Below are 21,397 nucleotides of genomic sequence, written 5' to 3'. Positions count from 1 at the left end.
GAGAGCGCTGTACGGGAAAGAGAAAAAAAAAAACTTGTCCGAAATCCTTTTTCGTCTGACAATCTTCCTTCAGCAGGGTCCGGCTTGTCAGGCAGTGCATTAGACACCACGTAGAGTTGGCGAGGTCCTTCTTAGTCAAGGACGCAGCCGCCTCTATGAGGCCCTCTTTTCCGCCACCGCCGGTACCGGTTCGGGATGAGTGTGTGGAGCTATCACCGCTGAGGGTGTCTGGACCCGAAACTACTCCAGGGTCGGGCATGGGGATGACTGGGGGGTCAGGAGGCGGAGGGATTTGGTTCTTCTCCGAGCGGCTGAGGTTGCCCCTTTGCTGTCTGGGTGTCTTCGTCTGCTACTTCTGGTACGGCGTCCTGCAGGAGACAATGTAAGTCGCCTGAGAAGAACGCATTCTTTTCCGTTCCAGGGTCAGCTGAGGTGCTTTTGGTTCTGGCGTTCGGGAGCAGATTTCGCTATAGCCTCTGAAAAGCTATTCCTTCCCAATCACTATCGTCCCTAATACGTGTTGTCTCTTTGATCACTCCGTGTAAACTCCTTTTCTTCTTAAGGAAACTCGGTTATCATGCCCCAGATACGAACCTGCAGATTTGCCCTTCCTCTTCTGAAACCTACTGTCATTCTTCCTGACAGTCTTGGTTTAATTTCTGATTTAGATATATTTAGAGGGTATCCAGCAAGATCTTTGGAATTTGAATTTATCAAGATCATATTGTTAATTATACTGCATATGGACTGTAAAAATCAGAACGTCCAGGTGGCAGCAGAGAGTTTACTGCAGTTCAGATACAGTCTGCTTAGATTAAGTCCATTGATTTCAGTGGATCTGGTCTAAGCATGATTAAATCTACATCTAATCCTGAAGTTCAACAGTTGTGCAGCAGGTAGAAATCCCACAGATGACTGTCACTCTACTATTGTTTATGGATAAATAGTGGAAAAAAATTATACTGAAATTGTGCCAGTCATATGGTTATTAGGTAAAGGTAAAGGTTTCCCTTGACATTAAGTCCAGTCGTGTCTGACTCTAGGGGGCAGTGCTCATCTCCGTTTCAAAGCCGAAGAGCCAGCGTTTGTCCGTAAACACTTCCGTGGTCATGCAGCCGGCATGACTACACGGACCGCCATTACCTGCCCACCGAAGCAGTACCTATTAATCTACTCACATTTGCATGTTTTCGAACTGCTAGGTTGGCAGGAGCTGGGACTAGCAACGGGAGCTCACCCCGTCACGCAGATTTGAACCCCCGACCTTCTGATCGGCAAGCTCAGCAGCTCAGCGGTTTAACCTGCAGCGCCACCACGTCCCTTCATATGATTATTAAAGGGATAGAAATCTCCCTAAAAAGAGAAATTGGCAGTGTATGTGTGTTAATGCATCAATTAGATTTTAGACTCTGAATCATGTTTGAGTTTAAAGATGGCCAGTTCAAACTAAGAAAGGAGATTTGGTTTGGTTATATTGTTATATGACTTTCTGAGTTTAGTGCAATATTTTCGATTATCTTAAAAAGAAAGCACTTCTCAATCTGTTGTTTTTTAAAAAAAACAGAACCCTAACATTGTAACAGAGTTTATTATTTCTGTATTAGGTTAATACTTCTGTATTAAGGTTAATGACTTAAAATAATTAAAAAAACGGAATGAGACACAATCTGTAAAATAGCTTTAAGCTGTAGTTCTTTCTAAACTTACTTGGGAATAACAATTGAACTTGTTGGGTCATACTCCACATAGAACTGCACTGTCCTACAAAAGAAAAAGGTAAATCTAAGTATGTTTGTGACCAGTGAACCTAATTCCAAGTTTTTTTTCCATTTTGGGTTTACCTCAAGTCACTATTCTTTTACAATTGTTTACTTAAAAAAATATAAAAAGCAAGTTACAACTCCATGGTATAAAAAGGTAAGTAGATTCTTCAAGTTGCTCTGAAAAACGTGGTTTTTAATAAATACCTTGCTTTTTCTAGGTAATTTGTAGGAGGCTTGAGATTTTATATTGACTCTTCCAATACATGACTCACTCTCTGATCTTAAATCATTTCTTGTTATATCCTCCACCTTAAATAGAAGATTATATGATCTTCTTTCTTATATCAGTTAATATATTGCTTTTGTTAATCAGCTACTATCTCATGGCCCTGCTGGGAAGATCTCATCAATATAAAATAGATGCTTTGATGTGTATTTTGTCTGTGGCAATTGATTCTTCCTCAATATGTGTTTTTTTCTCTACAGTACAAGAGGCAAATATGGGGAAGGAGCAAAACAGGAGAAATTCAGATATGCTCTATCTTTAGTCTTTATTCAGTGTGTGATCAATGCCATTTTTGCTAAGTTATGTAAGTACATCCAAAGAAACCAGCAAATTATCTGTTTTGCATTCTCTTGGTTCTGGAATCTGTTGTGAAAGTCCAAATTTGAAGCACACTGTCATTTTTTGTGGAAAGAAGCTATTATGACCAGTGGAATCCATAGGGAGAGGCGAGATGGGCACAATTTGCATCACACCACCATCTTGCTTTTTTGACAATCCCCCCTCCCCCCCTCCAGTGGATACGGCTGGCTGTGACTTGATGATTTGTCTGGCTATTTCAAACCCATACAGAAACTTCAGTCCCCCTTTTTTGCTGCTTATTGTGGCAAATAGTCATTGTTCTCTGGTGCTTTTTCTCAGGAAGGGAAGACTGGGAGAACCATGCTAAAGAATACATTTCTTGGGAGTGCATTTATCCCCCCATTCCACATTCAGGAAAGGCCCTCTTCTTCAACCATGCCTTCTGAAATCCAATGATGATTAATTTAGCTGCTTTTTGAAACTAATGCTTATGTTTTTGTTTTTTAATTGTTACTCACCTTGTGTGCCTAATGGATGGGGGTATGGGGTATAAAGAGAAGCAGACTATTGCTTCTGTGCTTTTAAAGAGAGGAGCCAAAGCAGAAAGCTGCATGAAAGACAATTGTATACTTCTCTCTTCTATATTTTTTCTAAAATGGCTGAAAAACAATGAACATGTGCTAAGTCTCCTGCCTATTTTTCATTCCAAACAGAAAACAGCACAATAAATCATATTTGGGCAGGAGAGGAAAAAAAAGTCATTTTCTCCTTTTGTGCAGCATACCTTGCCACCACATTTTCCTTTGAATTCCTCATAAGGGGAAAAACCCTCCCTGTATTTTTGTAAATCCTTTTACTTATTACTGACCCCATCTTCCACTGCTGCAGGAAAATTAAGTAGAAGATAACAATTGACAGATGCATGTGTGCATACATCCTTGGAAAAGAGAAAGGCAGATGGGGAGGTAGAGGGTTGTGTAGAAATCTTTCCTACTATCCTCTTGCCATTTTCTTGAGTGTCTCAACTCTTCTTACTAGGATTGCATGATATGCTTACCCGTGGCTTAATGGATTATCCATTTTTTCTGAGTCCCCATGACACAGAGAACCAAAAAGTAACTGCAAAGGATGGGTTTATAAATGTGATTGGCTCCTTTGTGATTCAGTATGTTACGCAAACATAGTCACTGGGTAGAGGCTTAGTCCCTTTTAATTTGCCCCCCAATTATTAATTGTGGTTGGAGATAAGGGCAAAACTAGGTCCTCTACATATGTATTACAACTAGAGGTATGCTAATCATTTTGAGTTAGAACTGCTTTCTGCACAATGTAATTGTTTTGCATTAGAAACAGATTGTTCTGACTTTACTGTAAGTGTTCTGGTGCTGTTTTTTGTTTAAACTTACAGGATGTTCTGGCCCTAAAATAACCCATTTGAACTCAGAACAGCTGTAGAGCATGTAATAGGTCTGAAGTGCAACTACTTTTTCTTTCATGTGTTACTGGCTAATCATAACATCAAACTTATTTACAACTTCCTGAAAGAAAGCATTAAAGTAAACAATACTGGGAGAAAAATCATATATAATATTCTCTTTGGCCAGAAGAACTCTTGCCAGGCAAAGATTTAAATATAGTTTTGTCTTTCTTCCATTTTTCTTTGAATGAATGTTAGATTGTTGCTAACCTGGCAAACTGCATAAAAGTATAGCTTTGTAGTAAGACTACATCATCTTCTTGCCTCCCCTCTTAGTTTCGGTGGTCTTGGAAACAGGAAGGAAATTGTGGAGTTCTTGGTGCTCTCTGAGCTTGGTTGTTTGCTTGCAGATGTTTCGTTACCCAAATAGGTAATCTCATCAGTTTCATTGGGTAATGAATTGTCTGCAAGCAAACAACCAAGAACTCCACAATTCAGCCCTGAGCTACAGATTTTCTTTTCTATTGAAAGGAAGGAAATTGTTTTATCTTTCATGTGAAAAAGCCCTGTTGAGCTCTGCTTTTGAATAGTTTGCTGTCCCTAAATTAAACATACATTGTGGGGTCTTTTCCTACAGTGATCCAGTGTTTTGAAGCTGTCAAGGTGGACCGGACTCGGAATTGGCTCTACGCAGCTTGCTCTCTCTCCTACCTGGGAGCAATGGTGTCCAGCAACTCAGCGCTTCAGTTTGTCAACTACCCAACTCAGGTGAAAAAGAGCACAGAGTGGGTGTGGGTGCTTGTTGGCCGGTGGAAGATTAAATAGAAAATGGGGCATCTTTCTCCCTTCTTACTGGTGAAGAGCTTGGCAGCTTCTTTTACTGTAGGATGCATTAAATGCATAGAATAGCATAGAAAAGAGCCAGATCCATAATTCCCATATTGCTTATATTAATTTGCATTATACTTCCACAGTTATTCAGAAATGGTGGTTGTATTGGAAAGAGAAATAAGAAATTCCAGGCTTGGCTTCATTAATATGGTTTCGTGAAGGTTCAAAGGGGTGCTTTACTTCCACAAAGTTTTACATCCCCTCAAAGCTGCTTTGCTAAGCAACAATGGTCCTCTCACTTTTAAGACTAAAGTAAGGGGTTGATTTATTTATTTACTTACTTACCTGCAGGGCACATAGGCTGCTCCAGTCTCCCAAAGCTGAGCACTGTAGAATTCCCCAGTATATAATTGTGATTTAAATCATATAGTCATTAAAAAAAAAAAAAACTAAAAGCATTCCTACGGAATTGGGAGTCAAGAATAAAAGCTTTTTTTCATAATTTTTATTAAAGATTTTAATTACAGTAGTAAAAGCAAATACAAACTAAACTCAGAAAAAGAAAAAGAAATAGAAAGAATAAAAAGTGCAAAGAAAGAAAGGAACTGATGATGTTACCTAGTTGGTTAATGAAAAGTCTGCAAGCAAACAACCAAGCTTGGAGAGCACCAAGGACTCAAAAGAAAGAAAAAGAAGAAAGTAAGAAAAAGAAAAGAAATAGGTAAAGAAGTGACTTCCAATCTTCATCACAAGTAAAAACAAATTTGATAACTCTTTTACTTTCTACTGTTACAAACAAATATCTCTTCTTCCCAGAACCCATCCCATATCTATATGCAAATCCATAAATCATCAACTTTTCAGTCCTGTTGTCAACAAAACATCCGTAAGGGGTTACCAGGGCTTTATAAAAAGGTGTCGTATTTTATCCTTGATCAAACAAACCAACTTTATATTCCTTCCTTTTACTTCTAACAATCTTGATCTTTAATTCATTCAGATGTTGTCACTGGATTTGGTCTCTCTTCAATTTTTCTTTTTCCTATCACAGAGACTTCTTCAAGGCTTTAGCAAACCTCCTGTAAATCCAGTAAAAGTCATTATCCAGGTCACTGTCTTGGTTTGTCATTTGTATTTCCACTCTGATTTTCAAAACTTTAACCAGCTTCTTTTGCATATCCAGTAAAAAAGTTTTTATCAGGGTCATTCTCTTGGCTTTCCATTTGCAATTCTACTTGAACTGCCTTCTCTATCTTATAATTCACACTTTTTTTTATCCAGTATCTCTGGTTCTAGTATTTCTGCATCAGATTTAACATCTTTTGGACATAGTCTACCCATAGAAGCAGACATCATTGCTGACATTTCTGATATTGTAGATACTAATGTCTGGCCCTATTCTTTGAAAATCTCCTGAAGTATTTCTAATGTTATAGTGTTTTGTGTCAGTTTGTAAATCCTCACACTAACCAAATACCAGAGATGTTTAGTTGTTGTTTTTTTTTCCTTTTCTGCCTGAAATCTTTAGTCCCCTCTAGTGTCCAATTTCTGAAATAAAGTCTCAAGTTTCTGTTTTGACTTAAGATAGACAAAACATTCTGGTTCCCACGAAATGCTGTTTATTTTATTTATTTAAATTTTATTCCACCTTTATTATTTTTATAATTTAATTATTTTCAAAATCTTATAGTAAAAGTTTCAGGGTTCCAAGCTGTCTGCACCCTTAATTTGTTTACAACTTTCTTAGATCAAAATCTTATTTAGCTTTTTGCCATTTATTTTCAATTCTTTACATTCTTAAACTATTTTTTTTTTATCTGTAGAGGTTCTGAAGAACCGGTCTACACGCCAGTTCTTCAATCTTTGCCACGGTCATCGTCTCCACTCTGTTGGAGAGGTGTTTAGTTGCCTCCACCAGAAAGCCAAGCATAAAAGCTTTAACAATAGTAAAAGGATTTCTTTCATTTGCTCTGGAGCTCCCCTTAGGCACCTCTTGGAGCCCTGGTTGAGAGTCTCAGGCTGGGCAACTCTACTGCCAGTGGGATATACCACAGGATGTTCATGAGCGGCAGCAGCGAGACCCCTTGGAGTTAATGATGGTCTCCTGGGCCAGATGGCTCCAGTGTGAGTAGCAACCAGCCTGAAGCTCCCTTGCTATGTATGAAGGAGGCCTCCTCAGCCAGATGGCTGTAGCACAAACTGAAGAGTTTTTTCCCACTCCCACCTTGACCCAGAGTGATTTCATTGTTGAAGAGAATATATACTCCTTTGCTGAACCCTAATCAATAACATTATTGAATGTTGTTAAAGAAACCATGGTTTGATGTGATGTATGAACCTAACCTTAAACATGGTTTTTGACTCTTCAAGATGATCTCAGTGGTTGATCAAGCAAATTTGTGCATATTGTAATATCTGCCTTAAAAATACTTGTTAGATGGAGCAGGGCCATCTTGTTTTTCACTTGCTGTGGCCCCAAGACAACAGGAGACTCACCGCCTACAGTAGCTGAAGTTTGAGAAAAGAGTGGCCTCAATGTGGTTCTTTATATAAAAGAGAAGCCTAAGTAGGAGGCAAAGAGATAGCGAAGAAAGAAAAGAGTAAGAAAAACAGTTATGCAAGTGAAGAGCTTTAAAATTTTTCAACTGTGAGTTCTAGTTTTCCCTTAGGCATGAAAGCCAGCTAGGTGACCTTGGGCCAGTTGCGCGCTCTCAGCCCAACTCACCTCACAGGGTTGCTGTTGTGGGGAAAATAGGGGGAAGGAGTATTGGGTATGTTCCCTGCCTTGAATTACTTATAAAAAAAAAAAAAATGATAGAAAATAAATAAAAGAAAAATAAAAGAAAGAAATAAAAAGAAATACCAAAGGCTTAAAATGGACGTAGAATGTAATGGGTTTACAAAGAAAAGAGAAACACTCAGCTAATAAAATAAAGGTGTGTGGCTTCTGTTCAGAGCATGAGTAACTTCTGCACCTCAAGCAGCTGTTGGTGGGGTTTTCTTTTTCTGGGAGTTTGTCACATTCTTCAAATGCCAGAGATATAGAAGGTTATAGCCAAGTGAATCTCTTTCTTTTTTACTTTCATAGGTCCTTGGAAAGTCCTGTAAACCCATCCCAGGTATGCAATCCCTGATCCTATACTCAAAATTGTGTGTGCAGGGAACTTTTGAGAAAAGTTGCCCACATTGACTGAACCTGATTGTTTGATGTAGCTTTACTGGCCTCTAGAGGTTGGACTTCCATGATGGGTTTTTTGGGGGAGCGGGAGTAGAGGTTGGGGTGGAAATGGGAAAAAGGAAAGCAATGGCTGTTGATGCTGTGTGGCTATTAGGATGGGATTGCTTCATGTGCAGATCTGTAAGCACCAGACGTTTGCCTGAGTGAGGTGTTTCCAACAGCTGGGAAGAGATAGCTCAGCAAGTTTGGGTTCAGGAATGAAGTCTCCACAGGGTTCTTAAGAATGGCCAGTGGGAAATGATGTAAATGGTTGCAATATGCAGCGGTCATTAGTTAATTAAATTTCTTAGCAGGACTGTTAGGAGCATGCTTTTTCCCACATTTCCTTTCTTTTTCTAGTCATGCTCCTGGGGGTGACAGTGCTGAGGAAGAAGTATCCATTGTCCAAATACATGTGTGTCTTGCTGATAGTCACAGGCGTGGCCCTGTTCATGTACAAGCCAAAAAGTGGAGGAAGTGTCGGTGATGAGCGTGTTTTTGGATATGGGGAACTCCTGCTGGTAAGCCCTAAACCCCTAAAAAACAAACAACCTTGGGCCTGGAAATTACAAGGTGCTAAATTACGTTTTATAGAGAAGTGGGAGGATAGACTCTCACGGACATATGCTTTGGTTACCTTGGCATCTGACATTTTTATTTGTATGGTTCATCAAGCTGCAGATTTCTTTAAAATATTTACTGCAGATTTCTTTAAAATATTTTATTCCATTAAATGATTAATCAAGCTGACTCGCTGTGAGTAGGTCCTTCTTTTGTCCTTCCAATATTCCATTTATTTATTTAATTATTTTATTTACAGTACTTATATGGCTGCCTATCTCATGTAATGATTCTAGGTGGCTCACAACAATCCATAAAAACACACTGTAGCTAAAAACAGAAGTACCCTTCCCCTCCCCAGGTGCCCCCATCCTGGAGGAACAGCCAGGTCTTCACGGCCCTCCAGAAGGCTACAAGGATGATTGATAATGATTCTTTTGGCCATCTCCCATGCATGAAAAATCAAGTTACTGATGTTTTGGTAAATTCCATCTGCTCTGGGTACAGCCAAGCAAAATATATACCTCTTTATCTAGCAATGTTAATCTATTTGCTCTACAGGTCAGATTTCCACAATTTATTTTTGGAAAAAATTGGGGTTGGGGAAAAAGGAAAGGAATGGCTGTTGATATTGTATGGCTAGTAGGATGGGATCGGTTCACCTGCAGATATGCAAGCACCAGACATTTGCCTGAGTGTGGTCAGGAGGAGATGACCAATAGAATTCTTTATTACCCTGAAAGCGATCCCTACAAAAACATAAATGTAAGACCACCATCAGCAATAAAATTATTCTGGAAGTTGTGCACAAGATGAAGATTTAAGAATGATAATGTTCCATCCTTAAAGGCTAGTTAAGGGGCTAAACTAAACTGAGCATGGTAGCTTAACAGAATTTGGGAATGCTGTTAATATCTGAACCAAATGGACAGTATTTGCATATCCCTGTGTGGTTACAGGGATGCGCATTGTTCAAAACAAGGTGTTTTCCTTCATCAACATGGAGTTTTCAGCAACATTAAAGACTGTGGTTCTCCTCCCTCCCTCACTTTAGTTGCTGTCTTTGACACTGGATGGACTAACTGGGGTGTCTCAAGACCATATGAGAGCCTACTACCAGACTGGTTCCAATCATATGATGTTAAATGTTAATCTGTGGTCCACTTTGTTCCTGGGTGCTGGTAAGAATGTTCTTTTGGGTCAGCAGGGGGAAAAATGGTCATGCTGATTTGAACTCAGTAATTCTGATCCAGATCGTCAGGGGAGTAGTGGGAAGCTATGCATGTGTTACTGTGTGTGTGAAGGGAACCAACTCACGTACAAAACTTGAGACGTGTGGGAATCCTTGTGTTGTAAAGCTTGAGGTAGCATGAGTTGCCTCACCTCCTTGGTAGATAGTATCTCCCTCCCTCTTCATATGTAAGGTTTTATGGCACAGTATATTCACCTGATGGTTGTTTCCACACACAGGTTGCTGTTAATGGGATTAGGGTAAATACTGTCTTGTATAATACTAGATTACTTGGAGTGCTTCTTTAAAATGCACCATAGTGATGGCTGCCCCAGTAGAGCTTGTATGTGCCCCCATTTGGCTTTAACATCACAGTTCAGACCTCACCCAGTCTTCTCTTGCTTCAGAACTGGGATAGCCCTGCATGTCTCTAGATGGGCAAGCAGTGGTGCCGCTGTTGTTGCTCCTGCAGCAGCCACCTGGCACCCCCCTCTCTCCAAAAGGCTGTTCCTGGCCACAGTTTGGTTCAGGTGGGAGTCATGCTGCAGGTTGGCAGTAATGCTTTGCTCCTCCATTTGGTGTCTCCCTTGCTCCAGGAATATAGGCATTTTCTGATTTGCTTTGGCTGCAAAGAGTTAAGCCGTATTCTTGATTTTTGTGTGTGATGGTTAGACCCTCTCCAGAGAGACCGCCTTGGGAGAAAGGATTGGATAATTAATGAAAAGGAGCAGCCCTTGCAGCCAAAGTAATTTGGAGAGCAATTGTTCCCCTCTTTTAAATCAAGGTGGCATTTACAGAAATAGTGTGGAGTGCAATTCAGCAGAAGCTGTAAAAGAGGCTCGTGTGCTGATCGACCGGTCCTCTCTAGGCTAGAGTGTCCAGGGAGCAAGGTACCAGTCAGCTTTTGGGTTGACTAAAAAAACATGCAGAAATAATGCCCCAGTGATCCAGCCCAGTATGGTCTGCCAGCCATTCTGACCTGGGCAGGGTTCTGCAAGAAGAAGTGCGCAGCTGAATATAAGGTCCAGCCTGTCCAGCTCTAGAAAAGGAAACTTTTTTTGCAGTACCAAACTATCAAACTGTTCCATCTCTTGAGAGCGATATAGCCTCTCTCACTTTCTGCCTTCAAAATAGGTGAGCTATAGCTCCCATCATCCCTGGCCATTGGAGTATTGGCTGGCTGGGAATGATTAGGATCGTCTATCCAACCCATCTAGAAGACTCCAGGCTCCCCATCTCTCCAGGAAGCTTGTTTTAGAGAAAAAGGGCCTTTCTCTTTCTTTTACTACGGGAGCTGCATGGATTATCAATTGGCTTCCAGGTGTTTTCAAGATGCTAGTTGTTACATTTAAGGCCCTGTATGGTTTTCAGCCTGGTTATCTGTGGGACCACCATCTCCCATATTGATCTGCATATCCAGTCAGGTCAAACAGGGTCAGCTCCCTCCAGGTCCAGTCTATTTGAGAATGCCATTTGACAGGACCTAGGAAATGGGCATTTTCTATCACTTCCCCTGCAAAAATCCAGTCTACCCATTCCATCCTGGGTTTCAGGAGAGCAGTTAAGAGTTGGCTTCCCCATCTAGCCCAGGAGGAAGGCATATTATGAATGCTGGGATGTATTAGTGGACACATGGCTTTGTATGTTTTGTCCCTTACAGTGTTGCTGCAATTTTTAAATTATTTCTTTCCAGTGGGTTTATTTATTTATTTTTCTTAGGGGGGCTTTTTAAATGAAGTTTCTGATAGACACTCAGAGCCTTTGGAAATCAGAGGGGGGCGATGGATGGATGGATGGATGTTGAGCCCAGTGAATGTTTGACCAGTTCTGGCATTACTCCATAGCTGATTTGATGTATACCTGTTATTCTTTCCCAACTCACTCAACCCCTCTTAATTTTTAAATCTCCCAAACCAAGGGCAAAGCTGAGAAGTGCATTACCCTGAGTTTCACTGCTTGTTGTAGAACATGTTCAGTTAAAAGGAGTATGGTTTAGGAGCCAGATAGCATTGGTCACAGGATGGTCAAGGCAGGAAAATAAGTGTTTATTCTATTTTTTCTCCTAAATATTTTCTTTTCCTCTAGGTATTTTGTTTACAGGTGAGGTCTGGGAATTCTTGAGCTTCACTGAGCGTTATCCTTCCATCATCTATAATATCCTTCTCTTTGGCCTGACCAGTGCTCTGGGTCAGGTGAGCAACTAGCTTTTTCTATTAGCCAGTGTGGTGCTTTAGATGTCAACACTATGTTGTACTAGTGCTGTAAATACTGTATGGGCTATACAGTAATACGTTACAAGGGAGAGTACCAGCTGTTTCCTCAAGTATCTTGACCCCCAAATGACTTGTTTGTGAGAATGCTATCAAAGTAGAATGTTGCACTCATCCCTTCCAAAAGTGTCTTTCTGTTCCTCATAAGATTTCCTTGTGTGAAATACACTTCTGTATATTCAAACTGGTCACATTAAATTGGGAATATTGGCTTAATAAACCACTGTGCAAATAAACTGCACGGTGAGCATACACGTTGTCCAGCCTTGCTGCACTCCTTCCATACAAGTGGACAGTGAAGCTAGGAGGGATCTTGTGGCCTGCTATCTGAATGCAGAATGATGATTATGTAAGCTCAAACAAGCCAGAATCATCAGCCTTAAACTGGGGTTTATTGTCAGTTCACAAATCTTAGTTTATTTGGATGACCTTAATTCCTGCTTTGGATGTATCCCAAAATTCTCCTTTTCATGTTTGGCTAATTTCTTTACACGAAATTAAGAGTACCCTGATTCACAGAATGGTTTATTAATCAAGGTTTAAAATGACATATGAAATAAAGTGTAAGAATAATACATGATTAAAGCAAGCCTTACAGAAGTACCAAAAGCTATTTGCTTATTATTTGAAATTATTTTTAAAGCGCCAATCACACAATAAAATACCTACTGTAGTGCTGTTACTATTATAAACCTCACCTCAATCTGTTTGCTTGAAATGGATTCTCTTTCTGTCTTGCCTTGCCTTGCCTTGCCTTGCCTTCTTCCTTCTCTGCTGTCTTCAAGGTTTCATGTTTTTGTTGCACTACCAGTTCAGAAGATGTAAAGTACTGCTTTCTTCTGTGCTTTGCCTTTGGTGCTAAAAAGAGAAGTGGCCCTGCTTTTGTATTTCTTTGTATTTGTTGAGAGTAACACACTGCTTTTGAAAAAGACCCTCTGCCTAATTCCTGTGATTGAGGGGACAACGTTTGATTACCTTATATTCCAGTATTGTCTGTAATTTCTCTTTCAAACATCTCAGAATAGGAGAAAGGGCAGCATATCCAATAGTTATAACTGGTCTTGTGCAAGCTCAGCAACACAAAGAGGTGTCCTATAATAAACAGTGGGAGGAAGGTTGTCTTCACAGGGAGGCTATAAGATCAAAGTGATGCAAGGCATATTTCTCACGTTCAAGCCTACACAATTTTTCCCCATCTTTATTGCAGAGTTTCATTTTCATGACTGTGGTCTATTTTGGGCCTCTGACCTGCTCTATTGTCACCACGACTCGCAAGTTCTTCACCATTTTGGCTTCCGTCATCCTATTTGCCAATCCTATCACCAACTTGCAATGGGTGGGCACCATCCTGGTATTCCTTGGTAAGAGCCCAGCATCCTTTGTCTTTATTTATTTGGGAAATGTCAACCTCAGTTCCTGGCAAAATTTATCCAGCCCTCTGTACATCTGAGTACAATTTCCTGCAGGATAGCAGTCTGGTTAGTTATTTCATTGGGCTTCTCACCTCCCTACATATAGGGATTTTATTTTAGTTTTATCTAAATCTAAAGGACAGGGTCCTTTAGCAGTCTACAGTAACGTGCCCTTTTCCCTATCTGCCATTCTCCCCATCAAACTGCACTCCACCAAGTCCACTCTCCACTGGTTCAGGTACAGTAAGGGCTATGCTAAATCCATTTAATATGCTGGAAAACTTTGGTGATTAAAAAAAAGCAGAAAGAATAATCTCTGCTGATGCGAAAATGCTAATAGAGTTGGAAACAGTATTCCTATCTGAGGTACCATAACCAAAGAGAAGAGTGCCAAAGAGGAGTACCTGAGAGAGTCCTGCTGTGAACTAAGGGAGCCTCCTGCAACTTAGACACTCTCCAGAATTGTAGATTTCAGCTCCCAGAATTCTAAGTAGTGGTTATTTTGACTGAAGAATTCTGGGGACTGAAGTCTAAACATCTGGAGAGTGCCTAGATTGGGAAAGCTTGAACTAATACTTCAGACAAAGTCACTGATAACCGAAGGGTTGCAACTTTTTAAACTGAGTCATGTTTTCCTGACTGGTTTTAACACTATTCTGGTTTGCTTCTTCAGCACCTTCAGTTTACTTTAAAGATACGTTACACTGTGTGGTTGTGTTTTGCTTTTATCGCTTCTTCTCCCTCTCACCATTACACTTCCTTTAGTGGTTGTGCCAGGGTTCAGCAATTATTCTGTCTTAGTCAGCAGATTTAGAATCTGCTTCATACTCCCACAGATAATAATTACTTGTACGGAGAGCTGTTAAGTGAGATGCTTGTAAATCTACATCATCTTTTCCGGGACATTCTTGTAAACTGAAAATCTGCTCCTAGTCTGCTAGGAGGAACTTGATGTTTTCCAAATCATCCCAGATAAAAGTCTGGATCATTCATCCTCTTTTACTCAAAATCACATACACCCCCCCAACGCTTTCCTCTGTAGCATCATTTGCAACTCCAGTTAATATTCCTGTTTGTTTTTCTGCAGGACTTGGCCTGGATGCCAAATTTGGGAAAGCATCAAAGAAAACCTCACATTAAGAAGACTTTTGGTGTTTCTCTTGAAAACCTTAAGCCTAAGGAACTATTAACTTATTGTCTTATTTCCCAATACTGGGAATTGGACTCAAGATGAGTGCTTGGGAAAGGGGATATGATAGGGAGGGACTGTTTTTATTCAAAATGTGTTTGATTTTTTTAAATGGTGGCTTTGTTTTACTAAAGATCAAAGAAGTTAACTTTTCCATATCTACTGAGGAATCAGAACTGTGGTTGATGGATGGCAAAAATAAATTCCTGATGGAATAGGAGGAATGCTTCATATGAAATAAAAGGAGGGGAGAGAGAGAAATCTCCATGTTCATGTTTTTAAATTTACTTTCCATCTCTGTGTGTTGAGGGGGAGATGTTTGTTTAGTTTTTTATTTATACAAAAACTTGAATACTGCCTACCCTAGAGCCTCAGGGCAGTTTAGCAGTAACCATAAATATCCATCATAGGATAAAACAATCTCCACAGACCAACCAATCAAAAACCACACACATACTATAAAATAAAATAAAACATAATCAGATAAATTAAAAGTAAGCACTGTGAGTCTTCTTCCAGCAAGAGGTGTTTTATATTAGTTTGGTAGCACAGCTTATGGTAAATCCCTGGATTGAAACTACTTCATGGAGGAGCCCTGTCCCTCCAGAAGACAATTGAGATATCTACCCAATGTTACACTCACACCATAATGCTAAATCAGTCATTTTATAACTGTGGTTTATAGAACAATCCATCATGGCTTGGACAGTCATAGTAGATTAGTTCCTATGTCACACTAAGCCAAAAGCAAATTAGTCACGTTACGCTTTAGCATTTGTTTGGTGGAGTTCTCTTCCTAGATAAGCGTGCTCAGCGTCAGCCCGGCTCATTTAAGTCCCAGGGGGAAGATGTGCCAGGAAGTTCCTCTGGGGACTGCCTGATGGGCTTGGACAATTTGGTGCCTTCCAAGTTCATCTCCTGGTTTTGTCATGCAGCAATAGAAGGGACTGTCCTGGCTGTATTCAGAAGAATTGAGCCAAGCAACCAGGCTTCAGCAAACTTTCCAAGCAGCAGTCACCATCATGCAATCTTGCCAACGTCACTCACACCCACATATTTTTTACAAAATACATTTTTAAAAATGGTTGAGATCTCAAGAGATCTTTTAAGATTTGGCTATATTTTAACATTATTAAAGTTACAATTTTAATAATTTCTTAAACTATGAAAATTATTTGAGTCAGATCGCTGAGCCCTAAGGTTATGCAAAATGCTCTGTGCTTGGACTGTTCCATATATGGAACAGTTGGCTTTGGATGGTCCGTGCCCAAACCAATGCATTTGTTTCAACGCTTCAGTCCAGGAGTGAAACACAGAATTGGGTCAGGGAAGAGAGAAAACAGGCAAAAGTCAAGGATGTCAACAGCAGGGGTTGAGGGAAGGCAGGGGAGTGTGGGAAGGGAACGCATGGGGAAATTGTGGGGTGGGCAGGCTGGAAGAATGTGCTGTGCTGGGAGCCTGATCAGGGAATGTGATTTCATATTCTATGAGAGCATATTCTTGTGTCTAAATGTGAGTTTCTGTTAAAAGAACTGGGGGCGTATTACCAGAATTAAAGACAACTTGGTAGAATTTAAGAGCCACAAGCAATTTTCATTTTGCAGATCTCTGCTTGCTTGCTTGCTTCCAGATTTGTATTGCAAATAAAAAAGACGTGCTATTTTTTGTAAACAAAGTGTGAAATCATCACACTTCTGTATAATCTTCCAATATTTATACTGAACTGGCATGACACAAAAATAAGCAACTGCTTTTGGGAGCTGTGATTGTCTGCATCTAATCACAGGCTGCTCGTGATTCTAGTTTTTGTACTCAGAGGAACTGGAACAGACTGCCAATGGAAGTCATGGATTTTTTACTCTAAGTCATATATTGATCCTTATGATTGCAAGCATGCTGGATGTTTCAGTCTGCCCATTTTTATTTTATTATTACTTTTTAAGTTTACTCCCTTCCTGGCTGCAAGATCATACAGAGAATTGGCTGGGCACAGAAAGGACCTGCAGTGGCTAGTTCCCAAAATGCTCATTTGCTGCTTGGATTGTTTGGCATAAAAATAGGATAGTAATTCACCTATCCTTTTTTAAAAGGGTGAATTGATAAGAGGATTCAGGACTTGCTGATGAAGCTCATAATGTTAAATCATTTTCTAAAAGTCTTTAATCATGAAACCATGGGGAACTTACATCTTCCTAACGTCCATGAACAGCAACTCTGAGAGTCCCATGAAGTCACGAAGAGTCAGAAGCGACTAAACCAATAAACAACAAAATCTTAAAGGGAGGCGAGCTACAGAAACATAGAAAGGTCACATCTTCCTTCAGTGGAGCTTGATGTCCGCTGACGACATAGGCACTTCCTATGCTTTATTTAAATGGTTTGCCATTTTCTAATTCAAAACAAAACAAAACCAATCGCCTTCCCAATCTGATTTACAGCCCTGGGGATAATGGGGGTCTCTTACCCAAATAAGCACTGGCTGAGCGCTGTTTTTTGAGATCAGCCAAGGTTGCCTGTGTGCTGCCACCTGCAGCAATGAAGGGGCGATACACAAAGAAAAGTCCTATGGTTATTGATAAATGCTGTACTTGAAGGAGGACAAAAGTCATGGATATTCTGCCTAACATTAAGTCCCTTGAGGGTATAAATCAATGTTTCTCAACCTTGGCAACTTTCAGATGTGTAGACTTCAACTCCCAGAATTCTGGGAGTTGAAGTCCACACATCTGAAAGTTGCCAAGGTTGAGAAAAACTGGTACTGTATAAACTAATGTGGGGAAGTGTAAGGATGATTGCTTGAAATCACTGATACTGTTTTTTCAGATGAGCCCTTTCACCACCATCTTCCTACTTAACCGTGTTGCCTTTTAACGTTGAAGGTACTAGAGAAATAGTTGGACTGTTGCTAAAGAAACTCATTTGTTTTCCTTCCCAGCCATTCTTCCCTGAACTCAGGCCTCTACGACCTGCGTTAAAAATTAAAAAAAAAATTAAATTGTTTTAATTTTTAAAAGCCCCATTTTAATTAAGCAGAAGCCCCCAAGAACCGTGCCAGGTGTACTTCTTTGAGCTCCTTTGGGCTGTTTCCTAGCATGGGAAGAGGGCAGGCAGTTAACATAAGGCTGCCTTGGAAGCTCATAGTCTATGAGGTCTCTGTGGAGCAAACTTTACACATGAAAGCGCGTCTCCACCAGCTGTCACAACCAGGCTCCATCTGCTCTGTGCTTTTGGCCTCTCGCCCTTCCAGATGGGACCTTGATCTCCCTTCCTTGGTGGTGCTTGCAAATGTGCTCTTCCCCCTCTGGTCCCCATCTTTTCCAATTTCTCTCCAGCCTTCAACCGATGGTTACATTGATCTTTTTGGAGGCGCTTGTTCTCTGCCCCCACCAGGCTCACTCTTCTGTCCAAAATTAAAACCTTTTGCAATATTGGAACATTGAACCAGGAGGCATTATTGTAATCCTGTTCCTATTTTCCTAAAAGTCAACCAGAGGGAAAAGGGCAGTTTCCTTCTTTAGTGAATTCTGCAAAATGCGTGGCTTCCTTGGAGTGGGTGTAAAAGCAACCCCCACCCGCAACAATTGATGCTTTTTCTTTTTTTTAATAGTGGGGGGAACAGCTCCTATCCTTCCTAGCTAATGTGATTTTTTAATTTTTTTTTTTTAAACTTGTATGCTGCCCAACTCCCAATGACTCTGGGATACAGCAGATCAGTTTCTCAACCTTGGCACCTTTAAGATGGGTAGACTCCAACTCCCAGAATTCCCCAGCCACCATGGCTGGGTGGGGAATTCTGGGAGTTGAAGTCCACACATCTTAAAGGTGCCAAGGTTGAGAAACACTGAAGTAGATATTTGTTGTTTTACTTTTTAAAATGTTGTAACAGGAGTGGTCAAACACATATACAAAGCATCTGTTGGGGAAGACGGTAATTGGGCAAAGGAGCCATTATTTCTAATAAATCCAATAATATAGCCTGCTTTTCTAAGGCACTGTTCAGCCCCACAACAACCCAGTGAAGGCGATCCAGCTGAGAAGAGGGCAGGGGCAAGTATCTACTAAATCAGGGTATGGCTTGAGCGTGGTCTGAGTGGTTAAGTAACAGAGAATGAAGAACTGGAATGTCCTCATTATTAGGCCACTGAATAGTTGCATTCAAAACAAAGCTATCTGAAAGAATATTTATGAACTGGTTGCCAATGAGTCAAATCAATCAAATTCCTGAAGCTGTAATTGCAGCTTTATATGGCACTTAGGAAAGCAAAGGTAAATATACAGGGTCTAAGAAAAATCAGTTACCCCATAGGTAATATATGAATTAAATTAAATGTTTGAATGGGTTGTTATTTTCTTCTAAACACTTCCCTACTCGTTTGACGCACAAACTTTGAATGCTCCTAAGTACATTAACATTTTCTCTTGGAAAAAACAACAACATTGTGACTGGCCTATAGGGCCAGACTTTTGGTACACCCTATATATTTGTCCTTCAGGACCCCTTGTAATTACTTCTGCAGCCTTCCTTAATTAGAATTACTTTTCTTTCTCATGCTGATTTTCAGCTCTCCAAACTTTTTTTGCTGGAAAATTATGCCACTGATCTTCACACTAAGAGTCTAATCCAGTGTTTCTCTATTTTTATATAAGAATTTTATTAAGTTTGAAACAAAGATAAAAACTACAAAAAGGAAAACTAAAAAAAGTGTGAAACACAAGAAAAAAGAATTTTGAAGATTAGATAAAGAAGTGACTTCTGACTTTCAACAACAAGAATATACAGCAATTTCCATAATCAATCCCTTACTCTGTTTGGTCTAGTGGTTAAGGCAATGGGCTAGAAACCAGGAGCCTGACAGTTCTAGTCCCGCCTTAGGCACGAAAGCCGGCTGGGTGACCTTGAGCCAGTCACTCACTCTCAGCCCAACTCACCTCACAGGGTTGTTGTTGTTGTGGGGAAAAGAGGAGGAGGAAGGAGTATTAGGTATGTTCCCCACCTTGAGTTATTTATAAAAATAATAAAGGCAGGATTTTTTAAAAAACCTAAAATAAATAAATACATAAATACATATCAAACCAAGATCACATTATTTCTATAAATCATTCCATTAGCACATTATAAAAATCCCTAAATACAATTGCTCCTTCCCCTTAATAAATAAATAAATAATATATATACACACACACACTGTATATATCTAAATCAACTTCCCTCCCCCAAGAACATTTATTTCCTTCCTACCACTATTCTATATATTTCTGTCCACTCTAATAAAAATCAGATTATAAAAACATATCAATTGTCTACTTTTATAATTATTAATACTACAACAATCTTAACCCTATTAAACCTAAAACCAAGCAATTATTATTATACTTTATAAATCTTAAAAATCAAACAAACCTTAAAAGCAATCCAGTAAATCTTAATCCAAATCATTAAAGAAAAATGAAATCATACAAGCCTCAATATCAATCCATATAAACATTCTTAAATCTTTACCCCACTTCAAAATATACCAAAACATTTACATATCTCCATATTATACACAAGGCATTTTTCATACAGAAATCAAACAGCCCAACTGCCCCCCTTAGAAACTCAGACTTCTCAGCAGAAAACCTCCCACAGAACAGTGTCTTTTCTTTCCCATAACATTCCATCAGAAATACAACTCCATTTGTAATCTGCAACTCAGAGTGTCCCTTTAACTCCTTCAACACCAGAATGTAATAGTTGCCTGGCATTTCAACAAAGTCTTCAATCTTGCTGTCAGCAGAAACATCTCTTTGTTTTAAAGATCCAGAAATAATGATAAGCACCAAGAGAGTCCGCTTCTCCTTGCTGTGGGGTGGCACAACTTAGTGTCTCTTTAAGGCTACAGCGCAGCTTGGAAATGGTGAAGTCCCAGCCTCCTGGCGGCTCTTACTAGATTGCCACGAACACAGTTTGCGATTCTCTGGCTACAAGGCACCGTTCTGGAGGACAGATGGGATGATTCCAAGCTTTTTCTTTATTCATGAAAAAGCTCTGGGCTTCAGGAAAAAGCCTGCCCGGGCCCAAAAAAACACTGCTTTGTCAGTTCTGTCCACGGAGCCCATGGACACAGCTGTTTAGTTGGACATGTCCCCCACTGGAAGTCATTCCAAAATGAAGTGACTACTAATCCAGTGTTTTTCAACCTCAGCAACTTTATGATGTGTAGACTTCAGCTCCCAGAATTCCCCAGCCAGCTATGCTGGGTGGGGAATTCTGGGAGTTGAAGTCCATACATCTTAAAGTTGCTGAGGTTGAGAAACACTTGTTGAATCCAGTCTACTAGCTGAATCTGCACAACAGTCTAAATCATGGTTATAGGTTAGACTATATGGTCATACCCATGGCTGGTTTTTTACAAAACACTGAACTACTGTATAGGCTAACCACACTGTCTGGTTTTATACAACATGTTGAACTAAAATGCAGTAGGCTAGTTTGTGGTCCAGTGTATCACGCAAACAGTATGCTTCTTAATGAGGCTACATTATACTGTGTACACTTGGCACAAAAAACGAATACATTTACATTTGAATTCTGAAGATTTAACCTTGTCTATTTTGAAAGTGATCTTAAAAACCTGTCCGTTTTTATTTTGTGGTAAATGTCCTAAGTGTCCTTGTTCAAATTAGAGTCTTAGAAATAAAAACTTGCTGATAAACTTAATCTAATTATTTGCTTCCTCATCTCTGATTTCAGCCATAACAGCAGTGATGGGTGTTCATTGGCTTCCCAAGAAGCGACAGAGGGATTTAAAAGAGTAGAATTGGCTATTTTATGCAGGCATTATTGAGGCCACTCAGTTAATGACCAAAAAAACCCAAACCCAAAGAACCACAATGGTGCTAAAGAATTTGTGAATCTTTTTGAATTTCCAATATTTCTG

General features: G+C 39.9%; 1 protein-coding gene across 1 annotated transcript; it reads left to right on the top strand.

Moving 5' to 3' along the window:
• Window positions 1-120: 120 nt before the first annotated feature.
• On the top strand, window positions 121-16,049 carry SLC35B1 (solute carrier family 35 member B1). Its single transcript, XM_063300849.1, has 9 exons — window positions 121-382; window positions 2,250-2,353; window positions 4,404-4,534; window positions 7,686-7,716; window positions 8,175-8,335; window positions 9,430-9,556; window positions 11,692-11,798; window positions 13,084-13,237; window positions 14,376-16,049. The coding sequence occupies exons 1-9, from the start codon at window positions 156-158 to the stop codon at window positions 14,426-14,428; spliced, it is 1,095 nt and encodes a 364-aa protein (XP_063156919.1). The 5' UTR covers window positions 121-155; the 3' UTR covers window positions 14,429-16,049.
• The last annotated feature ends 5,348 nt before the right edge of the window (window positions 16,050-21,397 follow it).

The sequence above is a fragment of the Candoia aspera genome, chromosome 4 (genome assembly GCF_035149785.1).
Source record: "Candoia aspera isolate rCanAsp1 chromosome 4, rCanAsp1.hap2, whole genome shotgun sequence".
NCBI classification, from domain to species: Eukaryota; Metazoa; Chordata; class Lepidosauria; order Squamata; family Boidae; genus Candoia; species Candoia aspera.
Note: the sequence above shows the minus strand (reverse complement) of the source record. Positions and strands in the feature narration are given on the sequence as shown.